General features: G+C 46.9%; 1 protein-coding gene across 8 annotated transcripts in view; it reads left to right on the top strand.

The window, feature by feature from the left end:
- KCNT1 (potassium sodium-activated channel subfamily T member 1) overlaps positions 1 to 26,136 on the top strand; it is a 324,143-nt gene that overhangs the window by 149,285 nt on the left and 148,722 nt on the right. For 2 of the 8 annotated variants that reach the window (XM_073640234.1, XM_073640236.1), the window contains exon 1: positions 7,551 to 8,188. The exons of 5 other annotated variants lie outside the window; for them this stretch is intronic. In XM_073640234.1, the coding sequence (XP_073496335.1) occupies positions 8,040 to 8,188 (149 nt within the window). In that variant the 5' untranslated portion in view covers positions 7,551 to 8,039. Of the gene's footprint in view, positions 1 to 7,549; positions 8,189 to 26,136 lie in introns of those variants that run through there. One more of the 8 variants, XM_073640232.1, reaches the window with a different exon arrangement.

Here is a 26,136-nt window from a genome sequence, read left to right as displayed (position 1 = left end):
AGGCGCAACAAAACTGGGAAGGGGAAGCACACACTCTGGCCATCTGTGACCATGAACATGGGGAAGTCCTGAATCTGTGGGTCGTAGACCCGTTGGACAGTAGCTTTCCAGAACGCTCAAACTGCTCCGGTCAGAGTTGCAACAGGCACAATGTCGCGAGTCCAACTTCATAATCCATCCTTTTGTTTTAACTCAACATGGATTTCCAACTGGTGGTGCTCAGACCCAGGTCTCTTTGGCCTCCATTCTCCTGACATAGACCGCAGAGTGGGCTCCCTGAGCCACATACACCACAACCTGATTGGCCGCTACTTCTGGCAGTCCCATAGACTTTTCCCATCGAGGGCCCACAGAGGCTTGATGTAGTCTCCTCCCCAATGTGGTTACTCACTCTAGCCCCTGCCGTTGTGGCAGCCCTAGGTGCTACCGCCTCTTGATGAGGATGGATGGAGGTATCCCTTCCACCACTGAACTGATCTGGGAGACCGCGATCACAAACCAGCCTCGCAGCCCGTCTTTCTTTAGGAACTAGACACGTTCCCGAGGCTGAAGACTGGGACCGCGCTGAATGAAGCTAGCGTTCACATACACCTTGTTCAAGGTGTTCTTCTGTATGAGGAAGCCGAGGCCCCTTTCGTGGTCAAAGTATACGACCAACCCCTGTGTCATCCGCTGGGCAAGCTTCTCTCCACTGGGACAGTCCAGCTGGGCACGGACCCACTGCTCCCTCTGTTTCTTTGCTCGGACCACCGCCCCCCGATCCACTCCTCCTGATGGGTAAGAGGTGTGTACCCAGGGTTGGTGATTACTTCCGGATTTGGTTGGGGCATCTCCGGAATTGGAAGGGGAACCTCCGGGTATCTGGGCCCGCAGAGCCTCTAAGCGTTTGGCCACACCGCTGGCATAGTGCTTGATCTCCTACTGCTCCATCAGGGCACCGGGCCTCACCACCTCTGTCACGGCTGCCATCAGCTGCCGCAATCGCCCCATCTAACCTTCTCTGCATGCGACGCGCTCATGCCAGCAGCATCTACCTTTTTTGCCATCATTTCTCCGCACTGTTGCTCTTCCAACCCACAAATGGCACCGTCTCTTCAGTCTCTTGAGGCCTTTTATGTCTCCGCCTTTCTCTGGTTTTCTCTGACTCACCATCCCATTTCTTGATCTTCTCCGCCTGTTTTCGTGGGTCACACCTCGCTGGGCAGGCCTTTTCTTTCCACTTCACTTTACAGCAACGGTCAGTCCCCGCAGTAGCCTGGCACTCTCTGTTCCTCCACTTGCTTTGAGCCTTTTGTTATTTCTACACTCACAATGGGTAGGACCTTCTTGTTGTTCTGTGCCACTAACCGCCATTTTAGAGTCCATGCATGGCGCCATCTTAGGCTGCATAGCGGTCACCATCTTCCGCATACCTCGAGTCTTCCCCCTCATCGCTTTGCTCTACCAGCTGCAAGACTCGAGCCTGCCGACTACGCCAAGTGTAACATGGCATGGGGCGGTAGCCCTGGGTGAAGCACTTGTCTGTTGCACTCTGGCCCGTTACATATACACTGTGTCCAGAATTATTAGGCGAGTTGTATTTTAGAGGATTATTTTTATTATTGATGAACAACTATGTTCTCAATCAACCCAAAAGACTCATAAATATCCAAGCTTAATATTTTTGGAAGTTGGAGTGTTTTTTTTTTTAGATTTGGCTATCTTAGGAGGATATCCATTTGTGCAGGTAACTATTACTGTGCCTAATTATTAGGCAACTTAATAAAAACCAAATATAATCCCATCTCACTTGTTTATTTTCACCAGGTAAACCAATATCAGTGCACAAAAGTTAGAAATAAACATTTCTGACATGCAAAAACCAAAACCAAAAAAATTACTGATCAATATAGCCACCTTTCTTTATGATGACACTCAACAGCCTTCCATCCATAGATTCTGTCAGTTGCTTGATCTGTTTTCGATCAACATTGCGTGCAGCCACCACAGCCTCCCAGACACTGTTCCCAGAGGTGTACTGTTTTCCCTCCCTGTAGATCTCACATTTTATGATGGACCACAGGTTCTCTATGGGGTTCAGATCAGGTGAACAAGGGGGCCATGTCATTATTTTTTCTTCTTTTAGACCTTTACTGGCCAGCCACGCTGTGGAGTAGTTGGATGCATGTGATGGAGCATTGTCCTGCATGAAAATCATGTTTTTCTTGAACGATACCGACGTCTTCCTGTACCACTGCTTGAAGAAGTTGTCTTCTAGAAACTGGCAGTAGGTCTGGGAGTTGAGCTTCACTCCATCCTCAACCCGAAAAGGTCCCACAAGTTCATCTTTGATGATACCAGCCCATACCAGTACCCCACCTCCACCTTGCTGGCGTCTGAGTCAGAATGGAGCTCTCTGCCCTTTACTGATCCAGCCTCTGGCCCATCCATCTGGCCCATCAAGAGTCACTCTCATTTCATCAGTCCATAAAACCTTTGAAAAATCAGTCTTAAGATATTTCTTGGCTCATTCTTGACGTTTTATCTTATGTTTCTTGTTCAAAGGTGGTCGTTTTTCAGCCTTCCTTACCTTGGCCATGTCCCTGAGTATCACACACCTTGTGCTTTTTGATACTCCAGTAACGTTGCAGCTCTGAAATATGGCAAAACTGGTGGCGAATGACATCTTGGCAGCTTCACGCTTGATTTTCCTCAATTCATGGGCAGTTATTTTGCGCCTTTTTTGGCCAACGCGCATCTTGCGACCCTGTTGGCTATTTGCCATGAAACGCTTGATTGTTCGGTGATCACGCTTCAAAAGTTTGGAAATTTCAAGACTGCTGCATCCCTCTGCAAGACATCTCACAATATTGGACTTTTCAGAGCCCGTCAAATCTCTCTTCTGACCCATTTTGCCAAAGGAAAGGAAGTTGCCTAATAATTAAGCACACCTTATATAGGGTGTTGATGTCATTAGTCAACACCCCTCCTCATAACAGAGATGCGCATCACCAGATTTACTTAATTGGTAGTTGGCTCTCAAGCCTATGCAGCTTGGAGTAGGACGACATGTATAAAAAGTATCATGTGATCAAAATACGCATTTGCCTAATAATTCTGCACACAGTGTAAGTGGGGATCCTGGCTGAGTGTGTGGACTTGTGTTGTGAGGGCGCTACGCCCGTGCAGGCCTCATGTAACCGATGTTGCTGGTTTGCCAGGACCACAGTTCAGTGAGTGAGACCCCCTTTTAAAATTAAACTTTTTACTGAACAGGAACTTGGTAAGGAATATATACAGGAGATAGCGGGCACACAGTCTTATGAATGTTTCCTTTAACACATGTAGCATTTTCCACAGTTTCCTTTTTTTCTCTATTGTTCTGTATCTTCACCTTTCCTCTTTACCCTTTCTATTGGTCCTTTGTTTCCGACTACTTCACCACAACCTAGCTTGACACTACAGTCCTGCTTAGCAAGAGTCATTTACTTGCCCCGCGGTTCCGCATCTTCTTTTCTCTTTAGGAGCAAGTATGGCCGGTAACGCTGACGTTCTGGAACTCCCGCCCGGGGCCTTTTACTCTTCTCACGTACTCAGTGCTGTTTAGGCCAATTAGCTTCAAGAGTTATAAGCTAGGGACTTTTCTGCTAGGTGTCCTTTCACAGGACCCATCTCTGGAAGGTCACTCCGACTCTTAGTCACTTCTGCTCTGGATCTCGCTATCTCTTTCCTTCGGTCTCCTCTCACTTAGGGACACCCCAGTATGGGGCACTGCTCACATGGGACCTAACGTCCTCTTTCTATGCACTCCAGGCCCTATCTGACTGGAAATTGTCATTTTCCCTGCATCGCAGCCCCTCCCATTCTGGGCTAGTACCAACCATTAATTTTCACTATCCCTATTGTCAAACTACACACACTATCAGTATTGCTAACACCTTTAACTCACATTGCAAGTCACACTATACATCACAGTTCACATTGCATCACATAACATTTTACAACAATAAAAAACTGTCAAGTCACCAATAGAGGAATCCAACGCACGGAAAGCCAGCAGCGCAGCAGGAAAACAAGTCAATTGCAGAAAAAATCCAGCTTCCAGAATTCCATAAAAAATAGCAAATTTATTAGAAAACCATTAAGAAATGATGAAGTGGGCAGATGCGTTTCTGACCACAAGGTCTCTAGTCATTGCAAGGCAATGACAACCTCCCTTCGTGGGGATTGTGAATACTATGCTGTTACTTCATCACTTTTTAATGGTTTTCTAATAAATTTGCTATTTATGGGATTCTTCAAGCTGGATTTTTTCTGCAATTTTACAATAAACTTGTTTCTTCAAGAGGGAAACGTGGGCAGCATGTCCATATCCTTACACTTCAATGCGAATGAGCTGCAATACCAGAGACAGCCCACTGTCACGAGTGGCGCTGTTTCTGGAAAAAGCGCAACTGTACATGCTGCAATCATCGTTGTGTTTAAAACGCTTTCTTAAAAATCATAGTGGTAAAACCACTTTTTACAGCCCCTGTTCATATTCTGTATTTGGACTTATGGACGTAATATGGTAAGTTAGGTGCTGTGATAAAAACCATCTTTAGCTCTGAAATAGCTGCATAACTATACATTAAAGGGGATCTGACATCAGGGGTCGGGTTTTGCTCTTATTTTATTTCCCTGCTTCCCCAAGTATTACATTTTTTTAAAGTCACCATACAGCTCCAAAGATATGGACCTTTTTATTTAGTGCCAAATTCTAGTCTTTACTAAGAGGGCGTGGCTCACATGATCTTCTGGGGTGGGTCTTTATGCTGCTTTGCATAACTACCCTTTGAGCACCACCCCCAAGGTAAAGACCATAAAAATTGGCTCATTTCTCTGGAACCATATGGCAGATTTAAAAAAAAAAAAGAAAAGAAAACTTAATATTCAGGGTGCAGTTGGATTAAAATAAAAGCAGAAGCTGGCCACTTTTGTCTGTGTGGCGATTCTCTTTTTATGGGTATTCTCATCGCATACATTTTATGGCATATCCAGCAGACATGTGTAGCTACCACCTCTCAGAGTCAATGTGATTATCATCCTATGATATTGGACCTGATGTGTATGGGATTTTATGATTATGGAGCTAGAGGGACGACTGCATCCTTATGTTGGTATTAAATATAGGTATAATATACGTCAGTGTGGCGCCCAATATACAGACTTCATGGGGCACCATGTATTTGCACCATGTGACGTGAGCCATGTAACATAACCCAACCATCGTTTAATTTGCGTCCTAGTGCTCCGACAATGTCAATAATTCAGTCATCTGCATTCTGAGCTGTGAAAAAGATGCTGCATTACCTGGCATCCATGCAGAGTATACACGTATATGTGCCCATCTTGTGTCCAGCCCCATTATTGACTATTATAGGAGTTCCCAGAAACCTATTGAAGTGAATGGAACAAACAGGCATGTGCAGTGGTCATTGTATACATTTGGAGGAATACACCAGAAACTCTTCGCAGCATATACATCCGACTGACATTGCTAAACCAAGGGTGAATACGTGTGTTTAGATAATTTCCCTATTTCCATGATTTTGGAGTGCCCCTTTAACCATTTTCCAAACACAATAGTGTGTCCTACATCTCATATGGGTGTATGGAGCAGGCTCAGGAGCTGAACCCGCGCCAAACCCGGCAGATGCAACAGCGGTGACCATTTAGATGCTGCTACTGACTCGCCCCCTGGGCCGTGGGGCACCCGGAATCGGGCTTCTATGCGATGACGGGGGTAGTAGTGGCAACCCGACTCCGTGGCTCAGGGTGGTCAGACCAAATGCGGTGGCAATCTGATTGTAGAGTTATGAATGTCCGACTACGCCACCCGTGGATTGCGGTCAGGGATGACCGCCGCTGCAAGGCAGACCGCTGAGGCTGATGTTGGTGTGCAACACAGGGGTCGGACAACTCCCAACGGGAAGAGTGTAGCCTCAGGGTAGCATATGTGAATGCTGGGGGTGATAGTGCAGGCCACAATAATAAGAGTTCTGCGTCCGCTTCAAACAGTCCAGGGTCTTTATTGTTGGTATTACTTATGACACAACAGGAGTACTGGGTAGGAATGGGCCTGGGTGTCTGAGAGCATTCGGGCGAGCCTCACTGGTCAGGGTGAGTGGGTAGGCCTACCATTCTCTCTCTGCCCTTGCTGACTATCCCCCTTTTCGTGGTGTGATAGCCCACGTCCCTGAGCTGGCCGTGTACTTTCCTGTATGGCTTGCGACTCGGGCCTTGGGTACCTTTTGCCTCTCCGTGCTGTACTGGTCCCTCTGTGTGGCGGAGCCTCCAGGCTTCTTAGGCCAAGGGACCTAAAATCCCTCGCGGGTTGGTTCTCTGCTGCCGGGCTTACAACCCTGACAGCCTCGGACCCCAATGTCCGGTAGTGATTCTCTCAGCCAGGACCAGCTCTCGTCGCCTCTGTCCCTGGCTCGCAGCTTCTCCTCTGCCTCACGGACTCCTTGGCTACAGCTGAACTGTCCCTCCTTCTCTGGGACTAGTCTCAGTCCTGAGCTAGGTCGTCCAGTTCTCCCTAACCCTGCCCTCAGTTCCAGCTTTTATAGGGGCAGCCAGCTCCCCCTACTGGCCTGGGACAGGAGGTGCTGTATGCTAATTGTCCCTATCCAGGGAACCTCCCGCCTGCTCTCAGACACAGCCTTTAATATTTGTGGCATCCAGGCCTGGGGTGACACACTACCAATCTCTGGTTTGGTGCCCATGTGTCCTGGGTCTCATCGGCACTCCACACAACATAATCATTGTCTTACGGGGGACCTTCTGAAGACCCCTGTCGCTGCCATCTTGGTCCTTCTATGAAGCTCAACCTGTGACTCTGCTTCATAGCAGAATGTCAATTTTGATATGTTCTACAAAATTGTGATTAAATGATCTTAGAATCAAGTTCTCAGGCTCTAAGGGAATTAAAAAATAAAGCGAAAATTGAAAACAAAAGTATTAAAAAATATTGAAATAAAAAAAAACCAAAAAACATAAGTTTAAATCTCCCCAATTTTCCCAATTCAAAAATAAAGAAACAATAATAAACATATTGGGTATCACCGTGTCTGTAAAAGTCCGATATAAGAATATAAAGTTAATTAACCTGTTTTTTTGGGTTCTGCACTTTTCTCCCTAACACATGCAATAAAAAGTGATCAAAAAGATGTATCAAGAAAAAAAAAAAACATCAGTCTGGCGCACAGAAAAACCCCTTATACTGCTCCATGGGCAGAGGAATAAACAAGGTGTGGCGCAATCAAAGTTTGTTTGTTTTTTGGGTTTTATAAAGTTTTGACTTGTTATATATATATATATAGTATGTATGTGTGTATACCTCTACAAGTTTGGTATTACCGGAATCCTACTGACCTAAAGAATGCCATTACTGGGTCATTTTTACTAACTTTATGAAAACAAGCCCCTGCAAAATCATTTTTTCGCCCCATTTTTCAATGCATAATATGGTAAAATAAATGGCGTCATTCAATGCGTCCTGCAATGAACAAGCCCTTGATGGGGAAAAAATTAAAGAAAGTAAAAAAGTTATAACTCTTGGGAGACTGGGAGGAAAAAAAAACAAACAAAAAAACGTAAATTGCTTGTTCGTGTAAGGGTTAAATGGTGACTACTGTAGCGGCTAGTAACCAGGTGCAGGAATTTGCATGGGGACAGAGATGTGTTTACAGGGGAGGAGGAGGAAGCGACGGATGGACGGGAGGCATCTCCTAGATGTAGGATTGTGTGCAGCATCTCGGAGGATGTGAGATGTGCGGCGCCTCCATCACCGTGCGTCGGACTCCTCTACCCCTTCGCCACCGAGTAAATCTATTTCCCCACTCAGGCGTCTTGCGCTGAAATCCACGGAGAGAAGAGGAATGTACCATTTGCTGGCGGGGAGCGGGGAAGAAGTATAAAATATGATGGTACCAGCCTGCAGTACAGAACTGCATGCAGTATGATCACTGTGCATGTGAGTTAAAGAGACAAGAGGAAGTGCAGCCTCAGCCGGGAAGATGGCAAGAGCCAAGATGAAGAATTCTCCCTCCGAGATCAGCACCGCTTCCAAAATCGTCCCACCAATTACAAGGGAAGACCTGATTGGAGTCAGCCCCCTGCTACCGGCTCGAATTATGGGGTCCCTGACAAGTGATGCAGGGCAGAGGTACCTCTCCTACCCGATATACATGTATTCCTTCTGGTGCATGGCAGTGGGGGGTGCATGTGGGCACATATACGGGTATGCTATGCATGGATGCCGGCTGATGCCCGTAATGCAGCATCTCAGGATTTCATTATCGGGATTGTCGGATCACTGAGACATAAATGAATGGATGATGGGAAGAGTAGTAGATGGATGCCACCCCACACCCTGTGCCAGTGATGCCCGTGTTGTTGCAGGATTGGTGCTGCAGTGCTCGTTATTTTAGCAGGTTGTGCTCATGGCTCGAGTCACATGGTGTAAATACGTGGCGCCCCATGAAGTTTGTACACCCTGGTGGATAGCGCCAACATAAGCACGTAGCGGCCCATAATCGTGGCACCCCGATTTAAAGAGTTAATCCGCGTCCGGTCAGATCCGCTTCCATTCAATGACCGCAGTCCTAGAGACGTCATTACTGCGCCTTTATTTTTTCCCGGCGCTGCCCAAAATGTAAAGCGTTTCCAGGTGCACCATTCCCCATTATTTGCCTGCACAATCGCTGTCATTAACTCTTTAGGATCTGCAAAATTTGGGATGATTTAAGGAAAGGTCTCGTTTTTCCAAAAATGCAAAAAAAAAAAAAAGTGAAAAATTGGGCATTTGGGATAAAAAAGAATGATGTATTTTTTGGAGGGATATTGATGGGATGATCATGAATGCTCCTGGTGTTTTCGGGACTACCTGCGGGAGGTTTTGGCCCAGAGTGAAACATTCTTTCAAAACAGCAGGCGGGCGTGGATCAGACGGTGAAATGGTGCCGATCCCCCACCAGTTACTTTGTAATCTCACTGCAGATCGGAGCGGGACAGCAGCAGCATTGCATAATCCGTGCGGGATCCGGATCCGGACTTGTTGCATATACATGGATTTGTATTTCTTTTTTCTTTAACTTAGGGCATGCTGGGGGTTGTAGTGTCCCCATAGATTGCATACAACTGGTACAACATTATATATTTGGGATGTAGTGGCATTAAGTTCGCAAACCCAAGAGTCCAGTTTCAGGCACTGGAGAACAACTCCCACCATTGTAATCAGTGGGCATCCATTGGATGGATCTAGGGGCTCCTCCTAAGCTCTCTGTAAAGTCCCGAGTTGATAGACCCCCAACGATCAGCTGTCGATATTAAGCAGATTGTCTGCACTTAAGTGACTAGTTGCAATACCAAACTAGGCCTATGGACAAGAGGAGCGCTCTTTCTGTAAAAAAACAAACAAACAAAAAAAAAACCTGTACAATCCCTTTAATTTCTACACTCGCACCTTAATGCCCATGAATCATTCATGAGTTGCAAATACCTGGAGCACAACCAACATTCACATCACTTTATTTTCGCCGCCATTAACTTTATCAAATATTAATGAAAAGCAAACAAGTTATTATAAAGCCTTTAACAAAGTTAATTTAGTTTTCGACTTGGCACTGGATGAATACTTTCTTTCAAAAATGGCGCCACACCTGCCCAGTCCCATTCACTTCAATGGAGCAGAGCTGCAGTACCACTCACAACCCAAGGACGAAGGTGGTGCTGTTTCTAGACAAAAAAAAAGCAGCCATGTTTTTCTAATCCTGTACAACCCCTGTAATATTAGAAGAAGGGAATGGTTGTGCTAAGTCCAGGAGGGCGGCCCTGTATTCGGGAGCCTTATGGAAATTTCAGAAGAATTTGTTTGGTTTCAGAAAAATCTGCTGCAAATATTAGAGTGTTGGCAGAAGAAACGCTGCGAAAAATACAGGTTGAAATAATTGACGTTCTGCCGATTTTAAATACACTTTGAATGTTCAAATCCGCAAGAAAAAAATAAATGGCGCACGTGCTGGGGCCGTGGACAAAGGAGGGGGCCCACTCAGAATCAGGGACACCGGCATGCTATGAAGCACGCGAGTTGGGGGGGGGGGCCCGGTGTCAGCACAGGCACTCCCCCCACATCGTACTTTAAACTGTTTCCACATCCTGGATGCTGATACAGTTGAAAGCAATAATGGGACGGAGCATCAGCTGACGTTGCCTCTCCCATCATCCCCCCTCTGCGTCTGAGCTCTGTGACGTCTCTACAGCGCGGCCTCTGTGTAGAGCAGTGCAGAGGGTCAGAAGACGCTGAGGAGACTAGAGCAGCGGGGAAACGAGGAGAGGTGAGTATTTGATTATTTTTTATGTATGGAGCATTATATGGGGCCAATTATACTGTATGGAGCATTATATGGGGCCCATTATACTTCATGGCGCATTATATGCGGCCCATTATACTGTATGGAGCATTATATGGGGCCTATTATACTGTATGGAGCATTATCTGGGGCTCATTATACTGTATGGAGCATTATATGGGGCCCATTATATTGTATGGAGCATTATATGGGACCCATTATACTGTATAGAGCATTATATGGAGCCCATTATACTGTATAGAGCATTATATGGGGCTCATTATACTGTATGGAGCCCATTATACTGTATGGAGCATTATATGGGGCCCATTATACTGTATGGAGCACTATATGGGGCCCATTATACTGTATGGAGCACTATATGGGGCCCATTATACTGTATGGAGCATTATATGGGGCCCATTATACTGTATGGAGCATTATATGGGGCCCATTATACTGTATGGAGCACTATATGGGGCCCATTATACAGTATGGAGCATTATATGGGGCCCATTATACTGTATGGAGGACCATCATTTATTTTTCAACAGGACAATGACCCCAAACACACCTCCAGGCTGTGTAAGGGCTATTTGACCACGAAGGAGAGTGATGGGGTGCTACGCCAGATGACCTGGCCTCCACAGTCACCAGACCTGAACCCAATCGAGATGGTTTGGGGTGTGCTGGACCGCAGAGTGAAGGCAAAAGGGCCAACAAGTGCTAAGCATCTCTGGGAACTCCTTCAAGATTGTTGGAAGACCATTTCCGGTGACTACCTTTTGAAGCTCATCAAGAGAATGCCAAGAGTGTGCAAAGCAGTCATCAAAGCAAAAGGTGGCTACTTTGAAGAACCTAGAATATAAGACATATTTTCAGTTGTTTCACACAATTTTTTGTTAAGTATATAATTCCACATGTGTTAATTCATAGTTTTGATGCCTTCAGTGTGAATGTACAATTTTCAAAGTCATGAAAATACAGAAAAATCTTTAAATGAGAAGGTGTGTCCAAACTTTTGGTCTGTACTGTACATACAGTGGGCACTTTATGGCAGTATAGAGGACACAGCTGTCTAGGAACAGACTACGTGTTTCAACCATATAGGTTTTCTTCTAGACCTAGAGATTGCAGGAGGGTATTCCTCCCTCATTTCCGTGCGGATCCCTGGCAGATGATCGGACCAAGGAGAAACTACGATCAGGGTAAGCTGGCTACTATTGACTTTTTGCATTATATTGTATGAAGCAATATATGGGCCCATTATACTGTATGGAGCACTATATAAAGCCCATTATACTGTATGGAATAATGTATGGGGCCATTCTGTATGGAGTAATGCACTGCTCAAAAATTAAAGGGAACACTTAAACCACACAATGTAGCTCTAAGTCAATCACACTTCTGTGAAATCTACCTGTCCAGTTATGAAGCAACACTGATTGTGAATCAATGTCTCCTGCTGTTGTGCAAATGGAACAGACAACTGGGAGAAATTATCGGCAATTAGCAAGATACCCCCTATAAAGTAGCGGTTCTGCAGGTGGTAACCACAGACCATTTCTCTGATCTCATCCTTTTTGGCTGTTGTTTTGGTCACTTTTTCATTTTGCCATTGCTCTCACCCCTAGAGGTAAAGTAGCATGAGGTACTGTCTACAGTACAACCCACAGAAGTTGCTCAGGTAGTGCAGTTCATCCAGGATGGCACATCAGTGTGAGCTGTGGCAAGAAGGGTTGCTGTGTCTGTCAGCACAGTGTCCAGAGCATGGAGCAGATACCAGGAGATGTGCAGGGAGCCATTGGAGGGAAACAACCCAGCAGCAGGACCGTTACCTCCTCCTTTATGCAAGGAGGAACAGGAGGAGCACTGCCAGAGCCCTGCGAAATAACCTCCAGCAGGCCACAAATGTGCATGGGTCTGCACAAACGGTTAGAAACCGACTCCATGAGGGTGGTATGAGGGCCCGACGTCCACAGATGGGGGTTGTGTTCACAGCCCAACACCGTGCAGGACGCTTGGCATTTGCCACAGAACACTGGGATTGGCAAAGTCGCCACTGGCGCCCTGTGCTCTTCACAGATGAAAGCAGGTTCACACTGAGCACATGTGACAGACGTGGCAGAGTCTGGAGACGCCGTGGAGAGCGATCTGCTGCCTGCAACATCCTTCAGCATGACCAGTTTGGCAGTGGGTCAGTAATGGTGTGGGGTGGCATTTCTTTGGAGGGCCGCACAGCCCTCCATGTGCTCGCCAGAGGTAGCCTGACTGCCATTAGGTACCGAGATGAGATCCTCAGACCCCTTGTGAGACAATATTCTGGTGCGGTTGGCCCTGGGTTCCTCCTAATGCAGGACAATGCCAGACCTCATGTGGCTGGAGTGTGTCAGCAGTTCCTGCAAGATGAAGGCATTGAAGCTATGGACTGGCCCGCCCGTTCCCCAGACCTGAATCCGATTGAGCACATCTGGGACATCATGTCTCGCTCCACAGACTGTCCAGGAGTTGGCCGATGCTTTAGTCCAGGTCTGGGAGGAGATCCCACAGGAGACCATCTGCAACCTCATCAGGAGCATGCCCAGGCGTCGTAGGGAGGTCATAGAAGCACGTGGAGGCCACACACAATACTGAGCCTCATTTTGACTTGTTTTAAGGACATTACATCAAAGCTGGATCAGCCTGTAGTGTGTTTTTCCACTTTTACTTTGGGGGAACACTCAAATAACACATCCTAGATCTGAATGAATGAAATATTCTCATTGAATACTTTGTTCTGTAGAAAGTTGAATGTGCTGACAACAAAATCACACAAAAATCATCAATGAAAATCAAATTTATTAACCAATGGAGGCCTGGATTTGGAGTCACCCCCAAAGTTAAAGTGGAAAAACACACTACAGGCTGATCCAACTTTGATGTAATGTCCTTAAAACAAGTCAAAATGAGGCTCCACGTGTGTGGCCTCCATGTGCCTGTATGACCTCCCTACAACGCCTGGGCATGCTCCTGATGAGGTTGCGGATGGTCTCCTGTGGGATCTCCTCCCAGACCTGGACTAAAGCATCCGCCAACTCCTGGACAGTCTGTGGTGCAACGTGACGTTGGTGGATGGAGCGCGTCATGATGTCCCAGATGTGCTCAATCGGATTCAGGTCTGGGGAATGGGCGGGCCAGTCCATAGCTTCAATGCCTTCATCTTGCAGGAACTGCTGACACACTCCAGCCACATGAGGTCTGGCATTGTCCTGCATTAGGAGGAACCCAGCGCCAACCGCACCAGCATATGATCTCACAAGGGGTCTGAGGATCTCATCTCGGTATCTAATGGCAGTCAGGCTACCTCTGGCGAGCACATGGAGGGCTGTGCAGCCCTCCAAAGAAATGCCACCCCACACCATTACTGACCCACTGCCAAACCGGTCATGCTGAAGGATGTTGCAGGCAGCAGATCGCTCTCCACGGCGTCTCCAGACTCTGTCACATGTGCTCAGTGTGAACCTGCTTTCATCTGTGAAGAGCACAGGGCGCCAGTGGCGACTTTGCCAATCCTGGTGTTCTGTGACAAATGCCAAGCGTCCTGCACGGTGTTGGGCTGTGAGCACAACCCCCATCTGTAGACGTCGGGCCCTCATACCACCCTCATGGAGTCGGTTTCTAACCGTTTGTGCAGACACATGCACATTTGTGGCCTGCTGGAGGTCATTTTGCAGGGCTCTGGCAGTGCTCCTCCTGTTCCTCCTTGCACAAAGGCGGAGGTAGCGGTCCAGCTGCTGGGTTGTTGCCCTCCTACGGCCCCCTCCATGTCTCCTGGTGTACAGGCCTGTCTCCTGGTAGCGCCTCCAGCCTCTGGACACTACGGTGACAGACACAGCAAACCTTCTTGCCACAGCTCGCATTTATGTGCCATCCTGGATGAGCTGCACTACCTGAGCAACTTCTGTGGGTTGTAGAGTCCATCTCATGCTACCACAAGTGTGAAAGCAGAACCAACATTCAAAAGTAACCAAAACATCAGCCAGAAAGCATTGGTACTGAGATGTGGTCTGTGGTCCCCACCTGCAGAACCACTCCTTTATTGAGGGTGTCTTGATAATTGCCAATAATTTCCATCTATTGTCTATTCAATTTGCACAACAGCATGTGAAATTGATTGTCAATCAGTGTTGCTTCCTAAGTGGACAGTTTGATTTCACAGAAGTTTGATTTACTTGGAGTTATATTCTGTTGTTTAGGTGTTCCCTTTATTTTTTTGAGCAGTGTATTATATGGAGCTCATTATACTTTACGGAGCAATATAAGGGGCCCATTATACTCTATGGAGCACTATGTGGGGCCCATTTTACCCAATGGAGCACTATATGGGTCCATTATACTATATGGAGTAATATATGGAGCCAATTATACTGTATGGAGGACTATGTTGAACCCATTATACTGTATGGAGTACTATATCGGACCCATTATACTGTATGGAGCAATATATTGAGACCATTATATTGTATGGAGCAATATATTGGGCCCATTATACTGTATGAAGTAATATATGGGGCCATTATTCTGTATGGAGCAATATATAGGGCCCATTATACTGTATGGAGCAATATATGGGGCCCATTATACTGTATGGAGCAATATATAAAGCGCATTATACTCTATGGAGCAATATGAGGTATATTATACTTTATGGAGCAATATATGGGGCCTGTTATACTCTTTGGAGCACTATATGGGGTCCATTATACTGTATGGAGCACTATATGGGGCCCATTATACTGTATGGGGCAATATATGGGGCCCATTATACTGTATGGAGCACTATGTGGGGCCCATTTTACCCAATGGAGCACTATATAGGTCCATTATACTGTATGGAGTAATATATGGACCCATTATACTGTATGGAGGACTATGTGGGACCCATTATACTGTATGGAGTACTATATCGGACCCATTCTACTGTATGGAGCAATATATTGAGACCATTATATTGTATGGAGCAATATATGGGGCCATTATTCTGTATGGAGCAATATATAGGGCCCATTATACTGTATGGAGCAATATATGGGGCCCATTATACTGTATGGAGCAATATATAAAGCGCATTATACTCTATGGAGCAATATGAGGTATATTATACTTTATGGAGCAATATATGGGGCCTGTTATACTCTTTGGAGCACTATATGGGGTCCATTATACTGTATGGAGCACTATATGGGGCCCATTATACTGTATGGGGCAATATATGGGGCCCATTATACTGTATGGAGCACTATGTGGGGCCCATTTTACCCAATAGAGCACTATATAGGTCCATTATACTGTATGAAGTAATATATGGAGCCCATTATACTGTATGGAGGACTATGTGGGACCCATTATACTGTGTGGAGTACTATATCGGACCCATTCTACTGTATGGAGCAATATATTGAGACCATTATATTGTATGGAGCAATATATGGGACCCATTATACTGTATGGAGCAATATATAGGGCCCATTATACTGTATGGAGCAATATATGGGGCCCACTATACTGTATGGAGCAATATATAAAGCGCATTATACTCTATGGAGCAATATGAGGTATATTATACTTTATGGAGCAATATATGGGGCCTGTTATACTCTTTGAAGCACTATATGTGGTCCATTATACTGTATGGAGCAGTATATGGGGCCCATTATACTGTATGGGGCAATATATGGGGCCCATTATACTGTATGGAGCAATATATGGGGCTCATTATACTATATGGAGCACTATATGGGGTCCATTATACTGCATGGAGTAATATATGGAGCCCATTATACTGTATGGAACACGATATGGGGCCCATAATACTGTATGGAGGACTATATGAGGCCCATAATACTGTATGGAGGACTATATTGGGCCCATAACACTGTATGAAGTAATATTTGTGGGGCCATTATACTGCATAAAGCAATATATGGGGTCCATTATACTGTATGGAGCAATACATGGGACCCATTATACTGTATGGAGCACTATATGAAGTCCATTATACTGTATGGAGCTATATATGGGGCCATTGTGCTGTATTAAGTAATATATGTGGCCCATTATATTGTATTGAGCATTATATGGGGCCCATTATACTGTGTGGAGCACTATGTGGGGCCCATTATACTGTATGGAGGACTATGTGGGGTCATTATCCTGTATGGAGGACTATGTGGGGCCCATTATACTGTGTGGAGCACTATGTGGGGCCCATTATACTGTGTGGAGCACTATGTGGGGCCCATTATACTGTATGGAGGACTATATGGAGCAATATATGGAGCCCATTATACTGTATGGAGCAATATATCGGGCCCATTATACTCTATGGAGCATGATGTGGGGCCCATTATATTATATGGAGCTCATTATACTTTATTGAGCAATATATGGAGCCCATTATACTGTATGGAGAACTATGTGGTGCCCATAATACTGTATGGAGGACTATGTGAGGCCCATAATACTGTATAGAGGACTATATTGGGTCCATAATACTGTATGGAACAATATATGAAGCCCATTATACTTTATGAAGTAATATATGTGGGCCCATTATACTGTACGGAGCAGTATATGGGGCCCATTATACTGTATGAAGCACTATATGGAGCACTATATGGGGCCCATTATATTGTATGGAGCACGATGTGGGGCCCATTATATTATATGGAGCTCATTATACTTTATTGAGCAATAATATGGAGCCCATTATACTGTATGGAGGACTATGTGGTGCCCATAATACTGTATGGAGGACTATGTGAGGCCCATAATACTGTATAGAGGACTATATTGGGTCCATAATACTGTATGGAGCAATATATGAAGCCCATTATACTGTATGAAGTAATATATGTGGGGCCATTATACTATATGGAGCAATCTATGGGGCCCATTATACTGTATGAAGCACTATATGAAGCCCATTATACTGTATGGAGTAATAGATGAAGCCCATTATACTCAATTGAGGACTATGCAGTGCCCATAATAGTGTATGGAGGGGTACGTGGTGCCCATAATAATGTATGGAGGACTATGTGGGGCCATTATACTGTATGGAGGAATATATGGGGCCATTATTCTGTATGGAGGACTATGTGTGGTCCATTATTCTGTATGGAGGACTATGTGGGGTCCATTATTCTGTATGGAGGACTATGTGGGGCCATTATTCTATATGGCGGACTATGTGGTGCGCATAATACTGTATGGAGGACTATGCAGTGCCCATAACAATATATGGAAGACGATGCAGTGCCCATAATACTGTATGGAAGACTACGTGGTGCCCATAATACTGTATAGAGGACTATGTGGAGCCCATTATTCTGTATGGAGGACTATGTGGGGCCCATTATTCTGTATGGAGGACTATGTGGGCCCATTATACTGTATAGAACACTATATGGAGCCCATTATACTGTATGGAGCACTATATGAAGTCCATTATACTGTATGAAGTACTATATGGGTCCCATTATACTGAATGAAGAAATATATGGGGCCCATTATACTGTATTGAGCATTATATGGGGCCCATTATACTGTATAGAGCACTATATGGGGCCCATTATACTGTATTGAGCATTATATGGGGCCCATTATACTGTATTGAGTATTATATGGGGCCCATTATACTGTATGGAGCACTATATGGGACCCATTATACTGAATGGAGGACTATATGGAGCCCATTATACTGTATGGAGCACTATATGAAGTCTATTCTACTGTATGGAGGACTATGTGGGGCCATTATACTGTATGGAGTACTATATGGGACCCATTATACTGAATGGAGGCATATAATGGGCCCATTATACTGTATAGAGCACTATATGGGGCCCATTATACTGTATGGAGTACTATATGGGACCCATTATACTGAATGGAGGAAAATAATGGGCCCATTATACTGTATAGAGCACTATATGAGGCCCATTATACTGTATTGAGCATTACATGGGGCCCATTATACTGTATAGAGCACTATATGTGGCCCATTATACTGTATGGAGCATTATATGGGGCCCATTATACTGTATGGAGCAATATATGGGGCCCATTATACTGTATGGAGCATTATATGGGGCCTTTTATACTGTGAGGCGCAAAATATGGGGCCCATTATACTGTGTGGCACAAAATATGGGGCCCATTATACTGTGTGGCACAAAATATGGGGTCCATTATACTGTATAGAGCAATATATGGGGCCCATTATGCTATATGGAGTAATATATGGGGCCCATAATACTGTATGGAGGACTATGTGGGGCCCATTATATTGTATGGAGGACTATATGGGACCCATAATACTGTATAGAACACTATATGGAGCCCATTATACTGTATGGAGCACTATATGGGACCCATTATACTGAATGGAAGAATATAATGGGCCCATTATACTGTATGGAGGACTATATGGAGCCCATTATACTGTATGGAGCACTATATGGGGCCCATTATACTGTATTAAGCACTATATGGGGCCCATTATACTGTATTGAGCATTATATGGGGCCCATCAACGTGTATGGAGCAATATATGGAGCCCATCATACTGTATGGAGCAATACATGGGGCCTATTATACTGTATAGCGCAATATATGGGGCCCATTATACTGTATGGAGGACTATGTGGGGCCATTATACTGTATGGAGGACTATGTGATGCCCATTATTCTGTATGTAGGACTATGTGGGGCCCATTATACTGTATGGAGTAATATGTGGGACCCATTATTCTGTATGGAGCATTATGTGGGGCCATTATTCTGTATAAAGCACTATGTGGGACCATTATTCTGTATGGAGGACTATGTGGGACCATTATTCTGTATGGAGGACTATGTGGGGCCCATTATTCTGTATGGAGGACTATGTGGGCTCATTATACTGTATGGAGTAATATGTGGGACCCATTATTCTGTATGGAGCATTATGTGGGACCCATTATTCTGTATGGAGCATTATGTGGGGCCATTATTCTGTATAAAGCACTATGTGGGGCCATTATTCTGTATAAAGCACTGTGTGGGACCATTATTCTGTATGGAGGACTATGTGGGACCATTATTCTGTATGGAGGACTATGTGGGGCCCATTATACTGTGTGGAGGACTATATGGGGTCCATTATACTGTATGGAGCAAAATATGGAGTTCATTATACTGTAGGGAGCAATATATGGGGCCCATTATTCTGTATAGAGGACTATGTGGGGCCATTATTCTGTATAGAGGACTATGTGGGGCCCATTATTCTGTATGGAGGACTATGTGGAGCCCATTATACTGAATGGAGGACTATGTGGGGCCATTATACTGTATGGAGCGTTATATGGGGACCGTATTCTGTATGGAGGACTATGTGGGGCCATTATACTGTATGGAGGACTATATTGTCCGGTCTACACTGTGCGCTGTGAGTATTCGCCGGTTCCTGAGCTTTTGTAGAATTTACAATAGATATCGCTCATGTAATGTAAGAAGTAAGTGAAATCTTTGCATTGTACTATGTATATATTTCTCTGCCGTATCTGTGCATCATGGATCATGTTATGTGTTAAAGAGGCCACTGAGACTGTTTTGCCCTGGGGCCCACGAAAACCTGGAGCCGGCCTTGGGCACATGCAAGAGATTTCAGAAATTGTATTCACTTTGCTGGTACTGTAATATGCTGTTTTTATCTTGTGGAAAATTGCAGCAGAAATGCGGCATGTGAACAAGCCCTAAAACTTGTGGAAACAAAGTTGTCGAAGGACAAATAAAGACTTAAAAAAGAACAACAACTTAAAATGTGACGTAAAACGTATAGAAAGTAGGGCGCAAATACTAAAGCCACTAAAAAGAAGCAAATTCTAAAATCCTCCTCAACAAAACTTGCAAAATCAGCAGTGTATCAGATACTTATCCAGTGGAGAAAATACTATAGCGCAGTACACATTACAGCCGTGTACCTACTGCTAATTCACAAATTCCTCCCCAGGGGTGACCCTACTACCTCTCGCTGCACATTGTGGTCTCCTCACTGTCATTTGGTCTTTACCACAGGAAGGAAATGGGTTTTGATATACAATCTTATTGATTATTTGTAACCATGGCAACCTGAATTCCAAATTCACTCCAGTTCTGCTTTATCAGGGGCAGAGCTGACATCAGTCTGAGCAAGGTGAGACCTGGCCTCCCCTAGATATAGAGAAGGACCACGTCTGATTCATTTCTTAGGGGGGGGGACATCCTAGGCAAATTCGGTGATGTCCTGGCTCCCAGGCCAGAAAAGTCTGGGTCTTTTTTGTTTCATTTGGGGGGAGGTGGGGATCAACTCTTTAAGGCCCACTAGTGAAGTCTTCAGACGGGCAGAATTTTATAGCCTCCATGCAGAAAAAATGGTCCAAAATGGTGTTAAAGCATGGACATTCACTGTAATAATCACATAATAAAGCAATAATTTAGTCATATTTTGAGATTTTCTTACAAAGCGGTTATTTCCCTTTAATTCTGTGTCAAACATCTGCAGCGATGTCCCACAATCCAGGTAATTAGAGCCGCTCGTTATCTCGTTCTGTAGAAGCAGAGAAAGGTAAATGGGAGGAAGAGCGAATTCTTCTAACACCCGGAGTGGTGAACAGCAACTCCCCGGAGGTTGTCAGCGCTCTCCCTCTTCTGTAAGGGGTCTTACTAGGGACGTTTATTAGGGGATGTTCACACGCGCCCAGAGTCACTGCAGACACTACTGGGAACGTCCCATTCGTCTGATCCAGGTTGATTTTGTGACAATCACTTGACTTTATGGAAGCCGATCCTGATGAAAGAAATGGTCACAGGAACGCTGGCAACAAATCTGCCGCGTGTGAATATACCGTCATTGCATGTAGAGCGCATGTGATGGTATGTGGTACCTACGGGATGATTGCATAGTCACAGCCCAATACTGCTGGTCAGGAGCCTGCCCCTCCGTGCTGCTCCACATTCCTGGTGTTTGTAGGAAACTTGTTCAAGATAGCCCCAATCCCTGACACCTGTTGAAGGTGCCCCCATTGCTGATGCTTGTTGGAGGGGTCCTCTTATTCCTGACACTTTTTGGACGCCCACTTAAATCCTTCATGCTTTTTTCACAACCTCCTCTTTGGTGCTTGATGGAGGTGCTCACCCACTCCTGACACTTGTTGGGAAGCCCTTATATCCCAGACACTTGATGAAGGTTTCTTCCTCCCCTCCCTTCTCCAATCTCTGATCTTTTTTGACACCTCCCGATCTCCTATTGTTGTTTGAGGCAGCCACCCATCCCTAATTGTTGTTGGGCATGCCCCCCGTCCTCTATTGTTGTTGGAGACGCCTCCCATGCCTGATGGTTTTTGGGGGCACTCCTATCCCTGATTGTTGTTGGAGGCGCTTCCCATCCCTGATCGTTGTTGGAGGTGCCGCGCCCCTGCGGGTCCAGTTGCCACAGAGGTACTGCACCTCACCCAGAGGTGTGGTACCCCACTCCCAGGTAAGGAAGAAGTACTGCCCGGGACCCACACACCTGCATCCAGCACTACACCACTCCAGACCAGCAGACAGGGCAAGATGCACTTAATCACGGCTGAGCCCTGTCCCTGGCTGGAGGGGAAGGGGGGACCAAAGGAGAGGGAACCATGTAGTGGGTGTGGGTGGAGGAAGCCGCAAAGAGGAGCACCCTAGCAGAGGGTATAAAAAGAAGGGGAACCTTCTAGAAGGGGTTCAGTCGGGGCTGTAAGCCCAGGAGGGACGTCCTGCTTGTGACAGGTCCAGACAGGAGGGGGCCCAGAGTAAGGGGCCCAGAAGAAGGAAGAAGAGACAGAGGGGTCTCAGGGGCACGGGAGCGCGGACGCTCTCCGTGGGACCCGCATCCACATGACCGCCGTCGAGTGGAGGGACCAGGCCGCAGAAGGGGACCGGCCCCAGACTAGTGGAGAACAACGAGGCTCAGCTAGTCAACCGGAGGCTGCAGCATTTTCGAGGTGTTGCAGCCGAACTCCACAATTACATCGCTGAAAAGGTGGCCACATGGGGTCCAGGGGACTGAGAGTAAGTCGCCCGACAAGGCCCGAGGCCACTGGCTTGGGGCACTGATTGTGAGGCACAGGGCAGGGGGGCGAGAGCCAGCGCAGGGAGACGGCCAGAGAGGCACATAAGAAGGGGATCCTGACTAAGTGTACCTAAACTGCCTGGGAGTTGGCTGGATCCCTTCCTTGGAGAACACAGGACGACGTGGGCGGTTATAGCCGGCTGCAGTGATAACCTGGAACTGCCTAAGAACTGTGAGTAAAGCCTGAAGACTGCACCCCACTGTGTCCTTGATTTATTGCTGCGTCACCGGCCCTGCACTACACTGTCCCTGCCGACAGCATCTACCTCATCAAGCCCTATATACTGCCCTGGGGCTTAGCTCTGCCCGTGGAGAGCTGCACTATCTCAGCTGCGTCACCATCAGCCCCAGTGGATCTGCACCGCTGCGGCGGCCGCCTATAGCTGCATACCACTGGTGGCGTCACAAACATTATCTTCAAATCTTTATTGCCCCAATTGACTCTTCACTTTATTTTATTGACCGCCCTGGGCCACGGACCGGGTCACTGCCACCATGACAACCCCAATAGAAAAGGACCGACCCGGCTACCGAGTACCCCACGGCCCAGGGGGCGCGTCAGAGGCGCCTCCCATCCCTGATCGTTGTTGGGGGCACCTCCCATCTCTGATCGTTGTTGGAGGCACCTCCCATCCCTGATCGTTGTTGGGGGCACCTCCCATCCCTGATCGTTGTTGGGGGCACCTCCCATCCCTGATCGTTGTTGGGGACGCCTCTCATTACTGATCGTTGTTGGGGGCGTCTCCCATCCCTGATCGTTGTTGGAGGCGCCTCTAATCCCTGATCGTTGTTGGGGGCGCCTCCCATCACTGATCATTGTTGGGGGCGCCTCCCATCCCTGGTCGTTGTTGGGGGCGCCTCCCATCACTGATCGTTGTTGGGGGCGCCTCCCATCACTGATCGTTGTTGGGGGCGCCTCCCATCCCTGATTGTTGTTGGGGGCGCCTCCCATCCCTGATTGTTGTTGCGGGCGCCTCCCATCCCTGATTGTTGTTGGGGGCGCCTCCCATCCCTGATCGTTGTTGGGGGCGCCTCCCATCCCTGATCGTTGTTGGGGGCGCCTCCCATCCCTGATCGTTGTTGGGGGCGCCTCCCATCCCTGATCGTTGTTGGGGGCGCCTCCCATCCCTGATCGTTGTTGGGGGCGCCTCCCATCCCTGATCGTTGTTGGGGGCGCCTCCCATCCCTGATCGTTGTTGGGGGCGCCTCCCATCCCTGATCGTTGTTGGGGGCGCCTCCCATCCCTGATCGTTGTTGGGAGCGTCTCCCATCCCTGATCGTTGTTGGAGGCGCCTCTAATCCCTGATCGTTGTTGGGGGCGCCTCCCATCACTGATCATTGTTGGGGGCGCCTCCCATCCCTGGTCGTTGTTGGGGGCGCCTCCCATCACTGATCGTTGTTGGGGGCGCCTCCCATCCCTGATCGTTGTTGGGGGCGCCTCCCATCCCTGATTGTTGTTGGGGGCGCCTCCCATCCCTGATTGTTGTTGGGGGCGCCTCCCATCCCTGATCGTTGTTGGGGGCGCCTCCCATCCCTGATCGTTGTTGGGGGCGCCTCCCATCCCTGATCGTTGTTGGGGGCGCCTCCCATCCCTGATCGTTGTTGGGGGCGCCTCCCATCCCTGATCGTTGTTGGGGGCGCCTCCCATCCCTGATCGTTGTTGGGGGCGCCTCCCATCCCTGATCGTTGTTGGGGGCGCCTCCCATCCCTGATCGTTGTTGGGGGCGCCTCCCATCCCTGATCGTTGTTGGGGGCGCCTCCCATCCCTGATCGTTGTTGGGGGCGCCTCCCATCCCTGATCGTTGTTGGGGGCGCCTCCCATCCCTGATTGTTGTTGGGGGCGCCTCCCATCCCTGATTGTTGTTGGGGGCGCCTCCCATCCCTGATTGTTGTTGGGGGCACCTCCCATCCCTGGTGGTCATTGGATCTACAGCTTACACTAGCCTTTGAGTCATCTACCAGTTGGGCACCCAAAAAAAAACTATGCACATACAATAGTCAGGAACCAGCCACATATCTATGTGACTTCTTGCATCTTGAAAGCCTGAACTGAGAGAGGATCATGTCCCCAAATTCTATAATAATCCTCCATTTTCCATGTCCCCATGATGCCATGCTGGTTCTCGAGGCTTCCTAACTTATTGCTGTGCTCACTCTCCCCGGCCCAGGGGCTGATTTTCCTCCTAAACGGTATCACCATTATTTCCAGACTAAACAAACTATTATTACCGCCTGCTCTCAAAGTAGCAGGACAGATGGCTTTCCCAGTGCAGGAGAGTGTTCTACTGGATCGTGGCATGAACCCTTTCTGGTGCCATCGATGATCCTCAATGGTGATATTGTGTTACCTGTGGACACTCAGTAATTCATTCTAGCACTGTTCACATGGAAACCTGAATGCAGAGGAGGCCAACTAGTGAGGAGTTTCCATGTCAATGAGGGAAAAACTAACTATAGCATCTATCAATATTAACCCCTTGAAGACCACCTCTTTAAAGTAACACATCAGCTTGTTTCCCTCAACAGTTGCATACCTCTCCTCAGGTTGTACATGATATTGCCACTCAGCAAACAATCATTTCAACCAGGCTAATCTGTAATACCAGATATAACCAGTGGATTGGTGTGGCACTGTCTCTAGAAAAAGCAACCATGTTTTTCTAATCCTGTGCAATCCCTTTAGCTGAGCCACATCTGCACAGATATTTATGGGAGGAAGATGACTGCTTCTCCTTCTGATTTTAAAGAGCTCCAAAGCAATGGATCCCACTGGGACTAATGAGCTTCTATTGAAGTTGGGCCATGAATCCAATGGCTCCCTCATGATGTAATTAACTTAACCAATGATATTCACAAAGGCCGGGGTGCCAGACCAAAGACTCACAGGGGCACACTAAAGTAATGGCTCCTACAGAGGCCGGGTACCAAACCAATGACTCCCACTGGGGGACCAAAGTGATGTCTCTCATTGGCACTGGAGCACCAAACTAGTGTGGCCCTCTTGAGCCGGAGCTCCAAACCAATGAGTCCTCTGAGGAAACAAAGAGATGGCTCCCACTAGATTTAGGACACAAAATGAAAGGGCTCCCTTTCAAGCTGGGGCACCAAGCCAATGTCTTCCTCATGGCCTGATGTACTAAAGAAATGGCATCCACAGATGCCGAGGTTCCAAAATAATGACTCTCACTAGAGAACCAAAGTGATGGCTCTAATTGGGACTGGATCACCAAACCAGTGGTATCCTCATGGCCTCCAGCACCAAACCAATGGCTCCCCACTATGACTGAGACCCAAGATCAAAGAGCATCCATTGAAGCTTGCATGCCAATGCAATGGCTCACACTGGGTAACCAAAATGATGGCTCCAACTGTGGCTGGAGCACAAAATCAAAGGGCTTCCATGGAATCTAGGGCACTAAACCAACAAGTTACACTGGGGAACCAACGTAGTGACTCCTACTGAGGCTGATTGACCAACCCGAAGACTCCATAATGACCTGACGCACCAAACTGATGACTTTCACTGGGGCTGGAGAACCAAACCAGTGGTGCCCTCATAGCCACCAGACCAATGGCTTCTAAAGAGGCTGGGGGAACAAAGCT

Source organism: Phyllobates terribilis, unplaced genomic scaffold (assembly GCF_046119375.1).
Source record: "Phyllobates terribilis strain yellow unplaced genomic scaffold, ASM4611937v1 Scaffold_7__3_contigs__length_470593459, whole genome shotgun sequence".
NCBI lineage: Eukaryota > Metazoa > Chordata > Amphibia > Anura > Dendrobatidae > Phyllobates > Phyllobates terribilis.
Note: the sequence above shows the minus strand (reverse complement) of the source record. Positions and strands in the feature narration are given on the sequence as shown.